The 19,387-nt window shown below is 37.0% G+C and overlaps 1 protein-coding gene across 1 annotated transcript in view; it reads right to left on the reverse strand.

Annotated features, from left to right (window-relative positions):
* Nucleotides 1–19,387, reverse strand: part of LOC307138697 (uncharacterized protein) — a 120,386-nt gene that overhangs the window by 89,810 nt on the left and 11,189 nt on the right. The window contains exon 8 of the mRNA XM_079837212.1: nucleotides 15,469–15,537. Coding sequence (XP_079693338.1) covers nucleotides 15,469–15,537 — 69 coding nt within the window. The remainder of the gene's footprint in view (nucleotides 1–15,468; nucleotides 15,538–19,387) is intronic.

The following is a 19,387-nucleotide window of genomic DNA, read 5'->3' on the forward strand; positions in this document are numbered from 1 at the left end:
CCGTTCTATAGAAGGTAATAGGTGCCGTCAACGGTTTTATTACAACATTCTATAAAATATCATCTTTTGTGTTCATCAATGAAAAGAAACTCATACAGTTTTGGAACAACTTGAGGGTGAGTAAGTAATGACAAAAATTTCATTTTTGGGTGAACTATCCCTTTACAATAGCAAAGGAATGTCTGAGTGACATGTAAAGTGACTAACCAAACAGTTTTTTTTTTATGTGAAGTTTAGGGTTGGGCATAGCCAGATGTTGAGGGAAATTTCAAAATGTTTTCATTCATTTTAACAGAATTTTTTTTTTTTTCATAGACTTTGCTTTGGCCAGGGCCACATGTACACATTTTGTGTAGATTTTATCCTTAAAGTGTGCGGGGGTTTTTTGTATGCACAAAAGTTTTCACATTTGTAAAAGTACAGTACAGACTGTAATTGCCATTTGGGCACAATACAATGCTAAAAATAATTCAGTATCCTTGTCTTGTTTAAGAATAAAAATATACAAACAAACAAAAATTAATCTGCCAAAATTGCAGATAAACAGATATTTATGTTTGCAGTGTAAATATAACACTTTACAAATTGACATTTGCTTTTAATCATCTAGCAGACGCTTTTATCCAAAGCGACTTACACATGAGGAGAACAATAGAACAAATCAAACCAATAATAGGGCAATATGAAAGGGTGCTAGTGATGGGCTTGTTACTCCGCATATTGTTGTGTAGAGATTCTTCAGCACTTGTGCTGTGACTGGTCCTAGTTTTTTTTTTTTTTAAATAGATATATAGAATCGTAAGTGTTATTATTATTAATGGGTCAAGTGTTGATGTGGTAAAAAAAAAACTTTACAACTCATTCCTTTAAAGAGACGGATAATAATTATTTGTATCATGGAAGTATCCATAACCACAGCATTATACGGGGAAAACGCATTTTTCTCCATCGACAGCAATAACAGCCATGCATTTGGACAAATTACACAAAAAAAGTGAATACTATTATGAAAATTATGTTATTGCAACAGTGATTGGTTGAAGAATCTCTACACAACAATATGCGGCGTAACAAGCCCATCACTAGCACCCTTTTCTGGTGATTCATGAGCCGAGAAGCAAAAGACAGCAGACGGGGAAGGAAAAAGTTTCACACTGTTAAGAACGTCAAAAAAAAAAATCAGATACTGGCAAAACTTCTACAATATTCTAATAATATATTTGCAATTTATATGTTGCTATAAAAAATGTATTCTGTCAAAATACACAGCTACTTTTAAAGGGGGGGGGGGGGGGGTCTAATGCTATTTCATGCATTATGATTTTTTTTATTTATTTTTTTGAGTATGGCCCTGTATGACTTCATAAAGGGTGGAATTCCTTGTATGGGCACTTCTCCCAGATGAATGCATGCGCCCATCAACATGAGCGAGATCAAGAGCACGCCCATCAAGCGCTGTCATTTTGTTTTTAGAACGAAATCAACAATGTCACTGAAGAAGTGTGTTTTTGGTTGTGAGGTAAAAGATAACCTTGTTCAGCTTCCCAAATTAGGTAAACAACACTTGCGTATAGTGAATCACTTATAAGTTTTTCTTATAAGCTATCACTTATAAGTAGTGTGTGCTCGTGACTCTATAGCTCCACCCACAGCACGCCTCAACGAGCTCGGCTGTTTTCGGAATGAATCGGTACAGCGTATCTGTCTTTTATAAATAGGATAAAACTAAAGACTCTTCGGAGATATGAAGGATGCAGTACTACTGTAGATTAACATGAGACAGCCAGAAACTGTGTGTGTCATGTACCCTTTAAAAGACTGTTAATGCCAAAAGATGTTTTTTTTTTTTTTTGCCAGTTTAGTTAAGCCATCCAACTCTTGGACCTGTAAGCCTGACACTGCAGTCTACTGTGGCTCTCATTCTCGCTTTGGTCCGGTGGAAATAGAGGCCCTGGCCTGTCTAAACATACCTGACCCAATGCAGTGCAAATGTTGTAATATAAGGCTGGACTGACAGCGAAAAAAAAAAAAAAACGACTCCAGGAAAGATTTAAAGCAGGCTTGTGTTCCCAGCCCAGCGAGAACGTTTTGTGTATGAGAAACTGTCCGGGAAAAGAGCTAATGGCCCATCTCGAGTCTGCTGAGAGTGTGTGAAAAGGTTACCACACACACCGTTAACCTCGTTCATATGACCTTATGACAGGACACATTCTTCTGATCTCTGAATATGACTTATGAGGGTGTTGCACACCGTGCTCAAGAGCACATTCACACATTTGCACATGCGTGCGCATCCATGCATGAACACATTAATCATGAACAGTGTTATTAGCCTAAAATGTCCCACAATGCACAGGCCTGCAAATGTGCAGGCTAATAACACTAAAATGTCCCACAATGCAGCAGGCCTGTGCATTTGCAATCTGACACACACACACACACACACACACACACACACACATTATGTCCGTTTCATCTCTTTTGATCGCTTTATCCCTGCCTGGGTTCTTGTTGTGTTAAAAAGCAAACAAGCTTTCTTCCCCAGCAATCACTAGAGACAGGGCAGACAACGAATAATTAATGATTAGGGCCGGCTCGTTATAGTAACGAGACTTCACTGGGACCGAATATTCAAATGAGAATTTATGACTCATCAGCAGCTTCTAATTAAGCCCGATTGTTGCATTATTTATCAGCTGTTTACCACAATCACTGAGAGTGTGTTTGTCTGTGAATATGACTGTGGTTTATCCATATACCTAGCAAAATCATTTCAAAACATCAAGACAGTTGCTTTTATATTTATATCAAATTAATTTAATTCACTTCTATATTTATATGATATGGGATGTTTAAGTGAAATGGAACTGCAACACCATTTTTTTTTTAAGGATAATTCACCTGAAAATTAAACTCATTTACTCACCCTCATGTCATTCCAAATCTGTGTGTATGTTAAATAAAAAAGTTCATTCTGCTCTCCAAAATCCTCATGCAATAAATTTCACTCTGTTCCCCACAAAAATGTTGGATTACTTCAGAATGTTTTTGAAAATAGCAAACAAATCATGTTGCTTTGATACAGGGAGTGCAGAATTATTAGGCACGTTGATTTTCTGATCATATTTTTTTTCCAGGCACATTTGACCAATTCCAAACCACAGTAATCCTAATAACTACTATTGATTTAGTATTTAATAATGTATAAGTGATATATAATTGTTCATGAAGGCTGGAAATGAAAATCACCTTATATTCAGGTGTGCAGAATTATTAGGCATGTTTTCTTTTACAGATAAATTGAGCCAAAAAAGAGATTTAACTCAGACTGAAAAGTCAAAAAGTATTAAATGCCCATGAGAAGGATGCAATACTAATGCAATACTAGACATTGCAGTTAAGGCGTGACCATTGGACAGTGAAATGCTCGTTGGGTCAGCAGGATCTGACAAAAACAGGTGGTGAAGAAAAGACACCTGTTAACTGCAAAAGAATGAAGAATTAAGGTGAAGAATTAAGGGTGAAACCATCAGGAACCCTTTAGTCTCCAGCGCCACCATTTTCCAGAGCTGCAACCTACCTGGAGTCTCCAGAAGTGCAAGGTGTCAGGATCTCAGAGACTTCAGTTAGGTAAAGAATCCTAAAAAATGACCCCCACTAGATAAGAATCACAAGCTGAAGTGTTGTAAAATACATGAAGAAGGTTTTATTATAGGCTTTATGGACAGATAGGTTGAGAGTGACTCTTGAAGGACCAGCACCACATCCTCTAGCTCCACTGTTTGAAGAATTCATCTTCCAGAATCTGGCAGTACGTTTTGGGAGTTCATTTTTAGTCCATCTCTGCAAAACGGACTTCAGGATGGACTAAAAAGGAACTCCCAAAACGTACTGCCAGATTCTGGAAGATGAATAAAAAATGCAGGCTTCATGTATTTTACAACACTTCAGCTTGTGATTCTTATCTAGTGGGGGTCATTTTTTAGGATTCTTTACCTAACTGAAGTCTCTGAGATCCTGACACCTTGCACTTCTGGAGACTCCAGGTAGGTTGCAGCTCTGGAAAATGGTGGTGCTGGAGACTAAAGGGTTCCTGATAGTTTCACCCTTAATTCTTCACCTTAATTCTTAATTCTTTTGCAGTTAACAGGTGTCTTTTCTTCACCACCTGTTTTTGTCTGACCCTGCTGACCCAACGAGCATTTCACTGTCCAATGGTCACGCCTTAACTGCAATGTCTAGTATTGCATTAGTATTGCATCCTTCTCATGGGCATTTAATACTTTTTGACTTTTCAGTCTGAGTTAAATCTCTTTTTTGGCTCAATTTATCTGTAAAAGAAAACATGCCTAATAATTCTGCACACCTGAATATAAGGTGATTTTCATTTCCAGCCTTCATGAACAATTATATATCACTTATACATTATTAAATACTAAATCAATAGTAGTTATTAGGATTACTGTGGTTTGGAATTGGTCAAATGTGCCTGGAAAAAAAATATGATCAGAAAATCAACGTGCCTAATAATTCTGCACTCCCTGTAGTGGCTTTTACCCTTTTTGGAGCTCAGCAGCATCTGTCCCTATTCACTGTAAAAAAAAAAAACATTCTACTAGAAAGTGCTATGAAATTAGTATAATTCATGTCAGTATAATTCAAAACCTGTACAGCCCTTGGTCTCTTCAAACATTTGATGGGCTTCTTAAACTGAAATTCAAAGTTAAGGGCTCCCTGCAGAAAGTGCAGAATAAAGATATGAGACATGACGAACAAACACCCTCTGGCATCTTTAGGTCAATGTGCAAAATAAATGCACGCGTGTGTTTTATTTTTTATTTGATTTTTACATCAAATGGTGCATCACACAAACCTCTCAGCTAACTCCAAAGCTTTATAGTCATATCAAATAACAGTTTGATTTGTGATAAATAATTCAGTGTCAGGGCCTGATGAACATTTCATTCTTTTCATTAGCTAAAAGTTCCTCTAAACGCTGTTAAAAGTGTCAACCAATCACTCCAGCTTAGAGCTGCGGAAAAGCATTATCTCAATTAGAGAAAAAGCTCAGAGTGGCATTAGACTGGGAGTGAGCTTATGAAGGGATAGAAACACACTAGCACACAACTCCATGGTCACTGCAGAGAAACTTCAGAAATCTCTCTCTTTATAGTTCACACTGTATGCAGGGGTGAAAAAGTTGTATACTTGGTTTCATTTAGTTTTTCACAATTTGCATCATTCTCTGAAAAAAATTGTAAACAATGATGACATTTAATTTTTTTTTTACTTTTGCGTCCAAAATATTGTATTATTTTCTTCTAACAACTAATATTAAATTCTATACTATTTTGTCAAAAAAAAGTGAATAAGTGAATTTAGGCATCACAATATAATTTGGCCATGGCACCAAGCCTCAACCTAAATGTTTAGAAATTTGAACCAAGCTAATTATTTCTCAAAAATGCACACACACACACACACACACACACACACACACACACACACACACACACACACACACACACACACACACACACACACACACACACACACACACACACACACACACACACACACAACTTTACTTAACCTAAATTGTAAGAATAAGGTTAGACTGCAGTCACAAACTAGTTGGAATGAGCCACCACAGTCAAACTGGTGTTTTGGGTTAAAGGGGCTATATGCGTTTTTCTGAAATTTAAACTCGCGACTGACACCTGTGGCCAAAAAACAGAACTGCTCTTATTTTCTGCTCGCTCTCGCAGGGGTGGTGACGTCACATCCGCAGACAGCGCGGGAAAAAAACGACCCGACAGAAAATAGGAAAAATAGGATACAGGCTTATAGGTGCACCCACTGTGAGCGGACAAGGTGTCAGTATGTTCATCAGGAAATGTTTGAGTCATAAAGGGTAAAATAAAAAGGCTATTGTTACGTTTATTTTGGGGAAAAAGTTGCATATAGCCCCTTTAAGATTACAGAAACTACAGTTACCATGGCAAATACACAATACTAACAAGAACTCTCAACTGACAACAGATACTGAATTAGGACTATGCAAAACGCAGGTCAGCGAAACCAAAAGAAGCGATCAAGCGAAAGGTCTAGAGTTGTGTTTTTTGTTGAAGTTCTTTTAACTTGAGCGCTGAGTTTTCATTTTAAGATGCTAAAGATTTGTTAACAGTGTTATTAAATTTTAAGTGTTTTTAAAGATTAACTTTAAGTGAGAGTTAGATGATGGGCATTATGGTAACGTAAATCTGATTTAAATTTGTATAATTTCCGCGAATCTAGCAATACTAAACAAAACTGCAAACATATTTTTCAGTTTTCAAATAGGTTTCTCAAACCATCATTTGCCACTGGTAAGCCAATACAACATTCCAACATACAATGTTGCTGTATCAGGCAGGTTGAAATGGCCAAACAAGCAGAGCAATGTTTTAATATTTACTCATCTAAAGCAAAAGAATCTGTCTGTAAATCAAACAGAAACACTTCTATGCACCCTAAGCCTAGATCACGACAGCAATCACTTGCTGAATGCAAGGAGCTACACACACACACACACACACACACACACACACACACACACACACTGGAGGGATAGGAAGGACATGAATTAAACAAGCTAACATAAACCTACACAACTAGAACATTCTCAATACATGAAGACTTGACAATTTAACAATCTAAGAAATGAAAAAAGTGAACACAAAAGATGACCTTTGCCTTAACACACATGGCTTCCCTGCTTCTAAAAAAATTTTCCTCAGTCCTCTCTTTTAAGCCTCCTGAGACTAATGCAAGGGGAAAGAGTATCTTCCCAAATTATCATTCTTATCAGAGCTGTTCTGGATTACTGATGACGCCGACACACACACACAACAAAAGAGCGGAATGAGATGGAAAAAAGAGAGAACATTATTCACACCCAGCAAAGATGTGTTAAAGCTTTAGCTTAGTCTTTAAGAGACTGTCATGTGCTCCTTTACTCAGAGGAAAATCACTATAGAAGCCACATCTCTAGCTGCCACAATGTTAATCCTGTATAAAGGTGTCCTGACATCAACAAATCCATTGGAGTAAGAAATTCTGACAAGTACAAATCATAGAGTAGCACAGCATAGCAAACCAAACTAAAAGGTTGTAGGCTCAAACTCCATGAGACGGTCCATGAACTCCACTGTTTCCTGTATTAATCACTCCCAAAGAGCCAGCTAATGGAAAAACTACTGCTTAGGCCAGGGATGGGCAACGTCGGTCCTGGGGTGCCGCTGTCCTGTAAAGTTTAGTAAATTAATGTTTTTGACCAACGTTTTCTACTCTGATGTCATTTCTAGTGAGAAATTACTACTGTAGCAATTAAATATTTGTCAAGTTCTCACCAAAGCTTTCTCTATTTTGCTGTAGATCATTAAACTGTTACGTTGCCTCAGAAGTTTTCCCGAAATCAGTTTTGTGAGGTACCTTCTTGCGCAAACGCTGCCTGCAAAGTCATTGCCTGATAGGGCAGCAAGTTTTTGGATGTAGCCTAAGGCTCCAGGGAGGCAAACATTTTTTTTTTTCTGTCAGGGTTGGAGCTAAACTTTGCTGGACAGCAGCACTCCAGGACTGACCTTGCCCATGCCTGGCTTAGACATACAGTGTACACAGTAACATTATGCCATTTCAAAGCGATAGACCCAGCAATAAAAATTAATTCACTCACCCTCATGTCAATTTCAAAACCAGTATGGCTGACTTACGTTCGTGGAAGATAAAAGGAGGATTTTTGGATAAATGTATAATATAATATAAATAAATAATAAACAAATACATTACAATTTAAAAGTTTGGGGTCAGTCCTTTTTTTATATATTTTTGAAAGAAAGTTTATATGTTCAACGTGGTTGCATTTATTTGATCATTAATGCAGTAAAACCATTAACTATTTCTATTTAAATTGCATTTTTAATTATGGTAAGGCTGAATTTTCAGCAGCATTACTCCAGTTTTCAGTGTGACATGAGAAATAAGCTGATTTCTGTTCAAGAAATTCTTGTTTTAAGAATTATTTGATTAATAGAAAACATTTATATGAAATAGAAACATTTTGTAACATTATAAATATCTTTGTCACTTTTGGTCATTTTATTGCATCCTTGCTGAATAAATGAATTTCTTAAAAAAAAATTTAACTGCAAAAATCTTACTTTTTGAACAGTAATGTAAATAATAGCAACAATAATAACAGTCCATATTACCTATATCCAAGCCTTCTGAAGTCATATGACAGCTTTTGTGTGAGGAACAGATCAAAATATAAATAACATTCACCTTTACAAATTTCTCTCAAAAATCATGATCGTGTTGGTAAGTACTCCATTTATCCTTAAATTCTTTTTACAACACCGGCAAAACCATCTTCTTCTTCTACTTCTTCTAGCGTGCGTGCAGTTGAGTTCTGTTCAACATACGTCACTTACTCCGTTGCTCTGATTGGTTGTAGGTCCTTTCCAATTGAATGCAGAGGCATTTTCTTTCCTAGTTCGGTTGAAACACTCCCCATAATCACAGCCCAATGGAGCAGTATCAGACTCATATTCTAACTAGAATCTGACGACGTCAGGCTAACAATTTGGATCAATCTGAATGAATGTAATTTCAATTACAGAATAAAATAAAAATCAATTGAAATCTGCAAACATATGAGAACCTTTCTTAGCCATTAGTTTTTACCAGTTTAGGTAAGTAAAAAATCAACCCAAACAAAAGCAGTTATATTATATATATTTTGTTAATATTATTATATACATTTTGTTATGTAATGCAATGACATTCATAAAATTAAGAGTGATTTTATTGTCCAGATACTTTTTGAGGTCACTGTACACTTGGCTGAGTTGCAGGCCGCTGTGTTCACACTTTTTAAAAAAAGTTAAAAAGAAAAGTTTTATTTGAAGAAGTGTACTGGTATGTTGTCATTAGCTCCAGAGGGCTAATTAGCACAGGGGTCTGGATGTGTGTATAACCTTGCATATGTGGGTCCCTAGGGTTTGAGTTTTTTCTCTCTTTCCCTCTTTAGAGATAATTAAGTCCACCACTACTGACATTAAACAGTACCTTTGTCACTTTGTTCAAAGGGCAAGACTTCCTTCTCCTCCCAACCACTGCATTTTATACAACTATTTCTCTTCGGCTCTCTCCATCCCTCCCTCTCATTCTACTGCCTGTGACTCTCTTACTCTCCTCCCTCTGTTCAGACCACTGGCAAAGAAAGACATCAATCTTGTGCTGTCACATAGTGTGTCAGGCTTTGACCCAGCTGGAGTAGAGCAGGAAATGGCCTTGCTAATATTGAGTTAGCTCATGCAGCATGCGCTGCCACCACACACACACACACACACACACACACACACACACACACACACACACACACACACAGAGAGTCTCTCCCGAGTCCTCAAAACTCATATGCTCATGCAGTACATTACGGCAAGAGGGCACATACATGTTCCATATCCAATCTATAAAGAGAGCAAAACATTCTACCACTACAATAATAATAATACTACTACAGCCTTCCTTCCTTCCTTGCTTGCTCACTCGCCCGCTCGCTTGAAAGGATAACATGAAAGTATTGCAACATATTGAAAAAAAATTATATCTCAATATATTCTGGGATTTAATCGATAATTGGATAATAACATAATTGGATTTTAATAACGACAAATGATTATACATACATATATACATATATATATATATATATATATATATATATATATATATATATATATATATATATATATATATATATATATATATATATATATTATCTATATATATATATCATCTTTTGTGTCAAATTCTTACATCAAATTCAGAGTACAAACACAGAAGCTGCTTCTGAAGTGGCATTTATTAGATGTATTTACAGTCAGTTTAATGCAGCTCAGAGGTGACAAATTAATAACTTGCAATTAAAAATGCATAATGTTTTGATGTTTTAAACATGAAATGTTGAATGATGATATTTTAAATGATTTCAAACATGAAAAGATACTTTAAATGTGACATTAAAACCGCCAGTAGGTGGCAGCAAGTCACTGTTGATGAGTGAGTCATTCATTGTATCATTCATTCAACCTATTAAAAAGCGGATTCATTCAGTAAAGAAACTCTGGCCTTGTGTTGCTTAGAGACGCAATGCTGTGGATTTTTTTCCAAACTATTTTCATTGGCGAAACAGAACAAAAACAGTCAATATGGTGTCTAAAATGTAAGTAACTTAATATTAGCTTTACACGCACTAGTCTAACCTACTAGACTACACTATGCGTGCACTCTCTGGGTGTGAGGGACATACTCGATAATGTCAGATCCCACCACGTTAAAACAACAATAACAATATTAAATCGCAGACGATATATATCGCACACCCCTAGTCAGAATATAAAAAAGATATATATTTTATTCAATTGTTCATGTTTTTTGGAAATATGTTCATAAAATACCACAATATAAAAATGCAGATTTACATAAATAATTTAATAATAATAATAATTTGTTACATTTATATAGCGCTTTTCTAGGCACTTAAAGCGCTTAACATAGAAGGGGGTAATCTCCTCAACCAACACCAACTATATGCTAAACATAATTACAATATTATTGTACACTGTCAATAAATGTTTGCATTTTTTACAGAAAAAAACACTGTAGAATGCTACAGTAAAACACTATTTAGTTAACTGTAAACAGTAAAAACGAATTACCGTTATAAAATTACAGTGAAACACACTAATCAGTTAATGAAATATACCGTTATAAGTTGTAAAAGTTACAGGCATCAATATGCCACCCCGTAGTACTTGAGACATTTGTTTTTAAAGTGAAAAGGTTTATCTTGAGCAATTGAGGCTTTGTATACTATGCTGAATGTTTCAAACTTTTTTACACCAGCATCTTTAGAGCTTGGACTGCCTCTAGATATCTAAATTAGTCCATCCTTCTCTCTCTCTCTCTCTCTCTCTCTCTGTGTTTAGAAGGGTTCACCTTTCCCAGCTGTCCAATCAAAGGGCCTTGCTGCTGGGGGGGCCGGCTTCTGTCTAAACACCCGCTGTCGCAGAGACGACCCTGCAACCTTTGGCATCATTTTGACAGACAGCCAGGTGACTGGTTTTAATATTAATATGTCCCCCGTGCTGAGAGGAGATTCTATTTGTGTTCGGCTAAGGGAGAGCAGAGGCTTTTAAAGTCAAGCTGCAGCTCTCAGTCCTTCACTGTCTCCCCAGGATGAACCGAACAAATATAAGCAAGAGTGAAAAAGAACTAAAGAAAAGTGCGGCCCTCACAGCTGTCAATTTATCATTCTCTCTCTCTCAAACTGACTTTCACTTTTACAGCATCTCATCCTGGTCCTGCCTTATTTCATTCTGTCTCTCGACCCTGTCATTCTTTCCCTTTCCTCTTCGCTATTATTTAAATCCTCTGTTCTCTCACTTTTTCCGATACCTCTCTCCGAGTGCTGGACAGGTGTCAGGACGTTCACACTCTCTACACAAAAAGAGTCTTACTGCACACTCGCACTCAACTGGAAAGGTCACGGTAAAGAGCAAATAAAATACCATTCCTGCATTATTCAGAGGTCGCCTTAGTGCTGATAGAAAAGGAGAAAATAGTTTAAAGGGAAACAAATCCATAGTCTTAGCATTAATAACTGTGGACACAGCCTCGCTCAGAACCCCAAAAGAGCTGTGGGACTCCTTTAAACTGATACAATAGACATAACTACTAACCAACACTGGAGGACTATACGGTTCACCTGAACTATTGGATGGCTGTATCTCACAGACAAGTGAGATGCCCACCTAGACAGCAAGTTGGGGTATCATTGGAATGCTTGAATCCATCTGATGACACTCAAAAATGCTGTCTATGTAGGAATAATGCTGTCTATGTTTTGGAATAAAACAATAAGCTGATAATTATTTTCATGTTATGACTGATAAGCGATACCAGAGAAAAGAAACAACTTAAAGACCGATCAGGCATAACATTATGATTATGTGAAGTGAATAACACTGATTAACTCTTCATCACAGCACCTGTTAGTGACGTTGATATATTAGGCAGCAAGTGAACATTTTGTCCTCAAAGTTGATGTGTTAGAAGCAGGAAAAATGGGCAAGCATAAGGATTTGAGTGAATTTGACATGGGCCAAATTGTGATGGCTAGATGACTGGGTCAGAGCATCTCCAAAACTGTAGCTCTTGTGGGGTGTTCCTGGTCTGAAGTGGTCAGTATCTATCAAAAATGGTCCAAAGAAGGAACAGTGGTGAATCAGTGATGCACGTGGGGTGCGAAGACTGGCCATCTGGTCCGATCAAACAGACAAGCTACTGTAGCTCAAATTGCTCAAGAAGTTAATGCTGGTTCTGATAGAAAGGTGTCAGAATACACAGTGCATCGCAGTTTGTAGCGTATGGGGCTGCACAGCCGCAGACCAGTCAGGGTGCCCATGCTGACCCCTGTCCACCGCCGAAAGTGCCAACGTGAGCATTAGAACTGGACCATGGTGCATGGAAGGTGTCCTGGTCTGATGAATAACATTTTCTTTTACATCATGGCGATGGCCGGGTGCGTGTGCGTCGCTTACCTGGGGATCACATGGCACCAGGATGCACTATGGGAAGAAGGCAAGCCGGCGGAGGCAGTGTGATGCTTTGGACAATGTTCTGCTGGGAAACATTGGGTCCTGCCATCCATGTGGATGCTAATTTGACACGTACCACCTACCTAAACATTGTTGCAGACAATGTACACCCTTTCATGGAAACGGTATTCGCTGGTGGCTGTGGCCTCTTTCAGCAGGATAATGTGCCCTGCCACAAAGCAAAAATGGTTCAGGAATGGTTTGAGGAACACACCTTCAGCGGTCTAGTGAAGTCCATGCCTCGACGCATCAGGGCTGTTTTGGCAGCAAAAGGGGGACCAACACAATATTAGGATCATAATGTTATGCCTGATCGGTGTATATATATATATATATATATATATATATATATATATATATATATATATATATATATATATATATATATATATATATATATATATATATATATATATATATATATATATATATATATATATATATACACAGTGAGGAAAATAAGTATTTGAACACCCTGCTATTTTGCAAGTTCTCCCACTTAGAAATCATGGAGGGGTCTGAAATTGTCATCGTAGGTGCATGTCCACTGTGAGAGACATAATCTAAAAAAAAAATCCAGAAATCACAATGTATGATTTTTTAACTATTTATTTGTATGATACAGCTGCAAATAAGTATTTGACACCGGTCTATCAGCTAGAATTCTGACCCTCAAAGACCTGTTAGTCTGCCTTTAAAATGTCCACCTCCACTCCATTTATTATCCTAAATTAGATGCACCTGTTTGAGGTCGTTAGCTGCATAAAGACACCTGTCCACACCATACAATCAGTAAGAATCCAACTTCTAACATGGCCAAGACCAAAGAGCTGTCCAAAGACACTAGAGACAAAATTGTACACCTCCACAAGGCTGGAAAGGGATACGGGGAAATTGCCAAGCAGCTTGGTGAAAAAAGGTCCACTGTTAGAGCAATCAATAGAAAATTGAAGAAGCTAAACATGACTGTCAATCTCCCTCGGACTAGGGATCCATGCAAGATCTCACCTCGTGGGGTATCAATGATCCTAAGAAAGGTGAGAAATCAGCCCAGAACTACACGGAGGAGCTGGTCAATGAGCTGAAAAGAGCTGGGACCACCATTTCCAAGGTTACTGTTGGTAATACACTAAGACGTCATGGTTTGAAATCATGCATGGCACAAAAGGTTCCCCTGCTTAAACCAGCACATGTCCAGGCCCGTCTTAAGTTTGCCAATGACCATTTGGATGATCCAGAGGAGTCATGGGAGAAAGTCATGTGGTCAGATGAGACCAAAATAGAACTTTTTGGTCATAATTCCACTAAACGTGTTTGGAGGAAGAAGAATGATGAGTACCATCCCAAGAACACCATCCCTACTGTGAAGCTTGGGGGTGGTAGCATCATGCTTTGGGGGTGTTTTTCTGCACATGGGACAGGGCGACTGTACTGTATTAAGGAGAGGATGACCGGGGCCATGTATTGCGAGATTTTGGGGAACAACCTCCTTCCCTCAGTTAGAGCATTGAAGATGGGTCGAGGCTGGGTCTTCCAACATGACAATGACCCGAAGCACACAGCCAGGATAACCAAGGAGTGGCTCTGTAAGAAGCATATCAAGGTTCTGGCGTGGCCTAGCCAGGCTCCAGACCTAAACCCAATAGAGAATCTTTGGAGGGAGCTCAAACTCCATGTTTCTCAGCGACAGGCCAGAAACCTGACTGATCTAGAGAAGATCTGTGTGGAGGAGTGGGCCAAAATCCCTCCTGCAGTGTGTGCAAACCTGGTGAAAAACTACAGGAAACGTTTGACCTCTGTAATTGCAAACAAAGGCTACTGTACCAAATATTACAGTGGACTGTGATTTCTAAGTGGGAGAACTTGCAAAATAGCAGGGTGTTCAAATACTTATTTTCCTCACTGTATATATATATTGTTTTATATAGTGATGTTTTTTCTCTGTCAATATCAGCACTCCCTATTTTAATGAGAGCTATCAGTTAATTTCCCCCCTACTAAGTTTATTTAGAACATTAATTAGTAGTAAGAAATTTACTAGTTAACATTTGGCATCAATATTTTTATGTGAGGATCAGTCCTCCCAATACAACATCAGTATTTACTTAAGTACTTGCTTATTTTTGCTTTGATATATTACTTATATATTTCGCTTTGCGGAGCTTGTGAGCGGAACCTTACGAGGTATAGCTGATTTGTTCAACTCACCGGCCTCATGGCAGCCACAGAAATAGACATTGAACATTAGACTGTAAATAATTGTCCCGCTGACAATTATACAGTATTACAACACACTGGGTGATGGTTTACTCTACAGCTGCAGTAGAGCACACATTAAACCTTCTCATTACACACAACACTGACAGCTTTAAGCCTGTTTGTTAGACATATAGCTAATATTAGTGAACTTGTACAAGATGTATTCTATAGGTCTTTAAACTTGCTTGCACAGCAAGAACGGATTGCTTTGGATTAAACTGTGCTAACACAAGATAATATAGAATGGATCCAATGCATTATATTGAAATCGTTTCTAACCCAATAGCTTGAAAACAGCTCATCAGTGAAATCTGTGTATACAACATCCCCACCAGAATTACTGACAGTTACTATACGCTCCACTTCAACATTCAGTGGACACTTCAGTTCGGCCTGGCTGAAAGGCGTTCAAGTTGAACATTTTGAAATGTAACTTCTCTTCAGAAACCGACAGATACATTTGAAATGTTCTTCTTAAAAGTGTTGAGCTAGACCATTGTCCTACCTCATACTCCTCAGCCTCGATCAGCAGTTTGGCTGTTGTTATTCTGGATTCATAAGGCGGGATGGTGCTCTAAAACACAAAAGAAATAAGTATTAACTGAAAGGTAAATTACTGAAGGATAATGAAAGGGCTTGATGATGTGAATTTATGAGAAGAAAATATATATATAATTTTTTATTTTTGTATTCACCAAGGCTGAATTTATTTGAATCAAAATATAGTAAAAAGACAGATACATTATTATAATATTAAAATAAATATTTTCTATTTTAATATATTTTAAAATGTAATTAATTCCTGTATCGGCAAAGCTGTTATTTCTAGCAGCTATTAATCCAGTCACATGTTTCTTCAGAAATCATTCTAATATGCTGATTTTAATGCTAAAATACCATTTCTTACTATTGTCAATGTTGAAAATAGTTGTGCTGCTTAATATTTTTGTGAAAACCATTATACTGTTTATTTAAGGGTACTTGGACGAATAGAAAGTACAGCATTTATTTTAAAGGTCCTGTTTTTCCTGTGTTTTTTAAGCTTTGATTGTGTTTACAGTGTGCAATATAACATGTGTTCATGTTTCATGTGTAAAAAAACACAGTATTTTTCACACAATTTACTTATCTGTATACCGCTGTTTTCACTGTCCTTAAAATGGCCTGATGATTTCCTTGTTCTATGAAGTCGCTCCTTCAGAAATACGTAACGAGTTCTGATTGTGCCAGCGGTTCCCGTGTTGTGATTCGACAGCAGCTTAGCGCACGTTGCCCGGAAAGGTCACGCCTCTTACCATAACGGGGAGATGCATGCGCTCAATGTTATTGTAAACATGTCTATATTACCGTATCAATTTGAGCCGGAATCAGACCCGGAGAATATCGAAGACTCGACGACATGGCGACAAACACACTCTACAAACGCAACACTTCCTTTTCTCCATGTGGGAGAGCAACAAGACCACGCCCCCTTTTTTGCGTATTCTTGTGGGCGGAGGTTAGTCAACAAACTGTTCTATTGACGTCATTAAAGCAGGAAGTACAGGGATGTAGTCCAAACCGGCCGTTCGCTGTAAGCTTTGAAAGGGAACTTCTGTTAAATAAAATATCTCGCTTGGCATTGAACTTTGAGCTTTATAATTTTACAGGTATTATTTATGCTCTAACAGCAACATTACACACTAACTAAAGTTTGAAAAATGGGATCACGAAGAACAGGACCTTTAAATGTAAATCTTTTTTAACAATGTAAAAGACTTTACTGTCAATTTTTATCCATTTAATGCATCAAGAGTTCAAGATAGTTTGTTGTCATACGTACAGGAAACACTCTGATGCACTATACAATTAAATTTTATACTCTTTGAATCATCTAGCAGCCTAAGAGATAAGTTTATCGTTTTCCATGTTGTATTCACATTGTAAAGGCTTACTGACTAAAATAATTAATACTTATTTAAAAAAAACATCTTTCCTAGTGTATATTGTCTATTACTGAATATTGTTTGCCTTGTGTCTTCTTCTAGAGTATGTCTATGAATAAAATGTATAATCAGTTAAACAACAAAAATCTGCAACCTCAAACAATGCATCTTGAGCAGAAGAATTATAGTTGATGTGTCAGAAGCATTGTCAGTGTTAAATGACAGCATTAGGGCTGTGTATCGCCAACAATGTCACGATACGATACGCATCACGATACTGAAGTCACGATACATATCACGATATGGATCAATTAGGAATTAAATTTCTTTTGAGCAGAGTTTAGTAACAGTAATATCTGTTTATTGAATAACCAGTGTTATAACAGTTGTGATAACTGAAAAATTACTTTGTTTTTGTCATTTAAAAAACAATGAGTTAAATGAAATAATAAATAAATTGTCACAAAAAAACTTTGGAAAGGCTTGGTTCAATATTGATTATTTTGGATATATATCAGGTACAATACATGGCAAATTTTTGAATGTAAAACAAATCTCGTGATAAATCTAAAACAAATTTGGGAAAACAAATCTCTTAACTAATGTAACTATGGGAGTCAGTTGTAGCCTACTATAATGTTAAAGGTAAAAATAAACTGATTTGTACAAACACTTAAATTACACTAAATTACACAATGATGTTATTTTATAATAATAAAGTTATAATAACTTTACAAATTACATAATCATATTTCTACTCCGATTCGGGTTTTTTAAATATATATATATATATATATATATATATATATATATATATATATATATATATATATATATATATATATATATATAAACAATTAAATGGTGGCTGTCATAAAAACTTGCCAGATTAATTCAAACGTGTATTAAAAATTGAAGAACATTAAAAATTGAATATGGAATATGGTGTATATATCTAGCAAAATGCTCCTCTCTAGCTGACTAACGAATGGATATGTTTTTTTCTGAGGTAAATGTGACGTTACATGACATTGTTTACAAGCTGTGTTACTGACGCCTTTCCGCGTTTGAAACACTGATTGAGCTATTCCATGTGACATGATACAGATTTCGGTAAATTGTACTCTATCTTTTAACACACGTTCAGATGTTCATTCATCTTTATTTCGCGCTGTAACTGGTATTAAGTATTAAGGAGAAGATCCGTTCACGTGCGCTTCGCACGGCCGCTTCTCTAGAGCTGAGCTACGCCAAAGCGATCTCACGCCACAGCGCCAAAACGGTATTTATGTTTTTGAATTTCGTAATAAAATGGACGTAATTTGAAATCTGAGACTTTGTTTTATATCAATGCAACAAAGCACAAAGAGTATTGCTATTTAATGGATGTGAGGCGCTTCAATGATCCGTTCATTCATTAACTGAAAACCTCTTCTCCATTTTGAATGTCACTGCTGCTCGCGTTGCCTAGGTTACATTCAAAAGCACACAGTATCGATACGGCAGCTGCTGTATCGATACGCGCATCGTCAGGAGTTCATGACAATGTATCGTTGTATCGATATTCTGAGCACAGCCCTAGACAGCATGCTACAAATGTTTTCGATAAACCTATTCTTTTACGAGCAAAATTGAATCTTGAATCTGGTAACGTTAGATATATTCCTTCATGGCTTTATTTTAAACTGTATAAGGTGTTTGAGAGAATTATTTTAGGATAGAAAAAGCCAAATTGTCTACTTTCATTTGACTAATGGTCCATTAAATCGATAAAAGTTCTGCATGTGACTCATTTTCTCAAGATCTCAATAGACCTTCCAATAATCCCTCTTCATAAACATGATTTTCTATTTCAATATATCATCATACCATCAGGGCTGCATAATCTCATGTGTTTATTGTAGCCTGTCTGTAATATTATCAGGCAGGCTCATTATTGTGTTATATATATTAACACAATCACTATTAACTCTATACTGGATAAGAGCGCTGGCTGAACCCAATTATACCATGCTTCAAGCATGCTCTTACCTGCCAGCATTTGCCAAACGTCAAAAAGCTGCATCTACATATCACACATTTATGTCTAGTGCCAAGCAAGTTCCCTGAAAATTTTACAAGTAGGAAAGTAAACAAACTTTTATAAATTCTCCCAAAGAGTCAGTTCAGGTGAGGCTTGTTTTTCTGTGGTTTCTTCAGCAGTGTAAAGCCCTACTTAACAGATTAACTTATACAATTAATTTAGGCACACGGAAATGAGAATATGTTGTTGAAAAAGCATGAAACGTGCAGCCTTGAGCAAAAACGGTGTCAGTGGAGAAGCGTGGTCACTTGATGCATGTGTGCAAGAGTGCAAGAGTGGACACGGGGCCAGGCATGCAGCAGACTACCACAGCCTTCGCCTGGCTTTGAGAGAAAAATGAAAACATAAATCAGCTAGTGTGTTTCATTTCTTCCCTTATCTTTCCCAGACTAAAGCTTCTTTAAGCGCAGTGCTAT

Source organism: Gobio gobio (assembly GCF_949357685.1).
Source record: "Gobio gobio genome assembly, chromosome: 15".
Lineage (NCBI taxonomy): Eukaryota > Metazoa > Chordata > Actinopteri > Cypriniformes > Gobionidae > Gobio > Gobio gobio.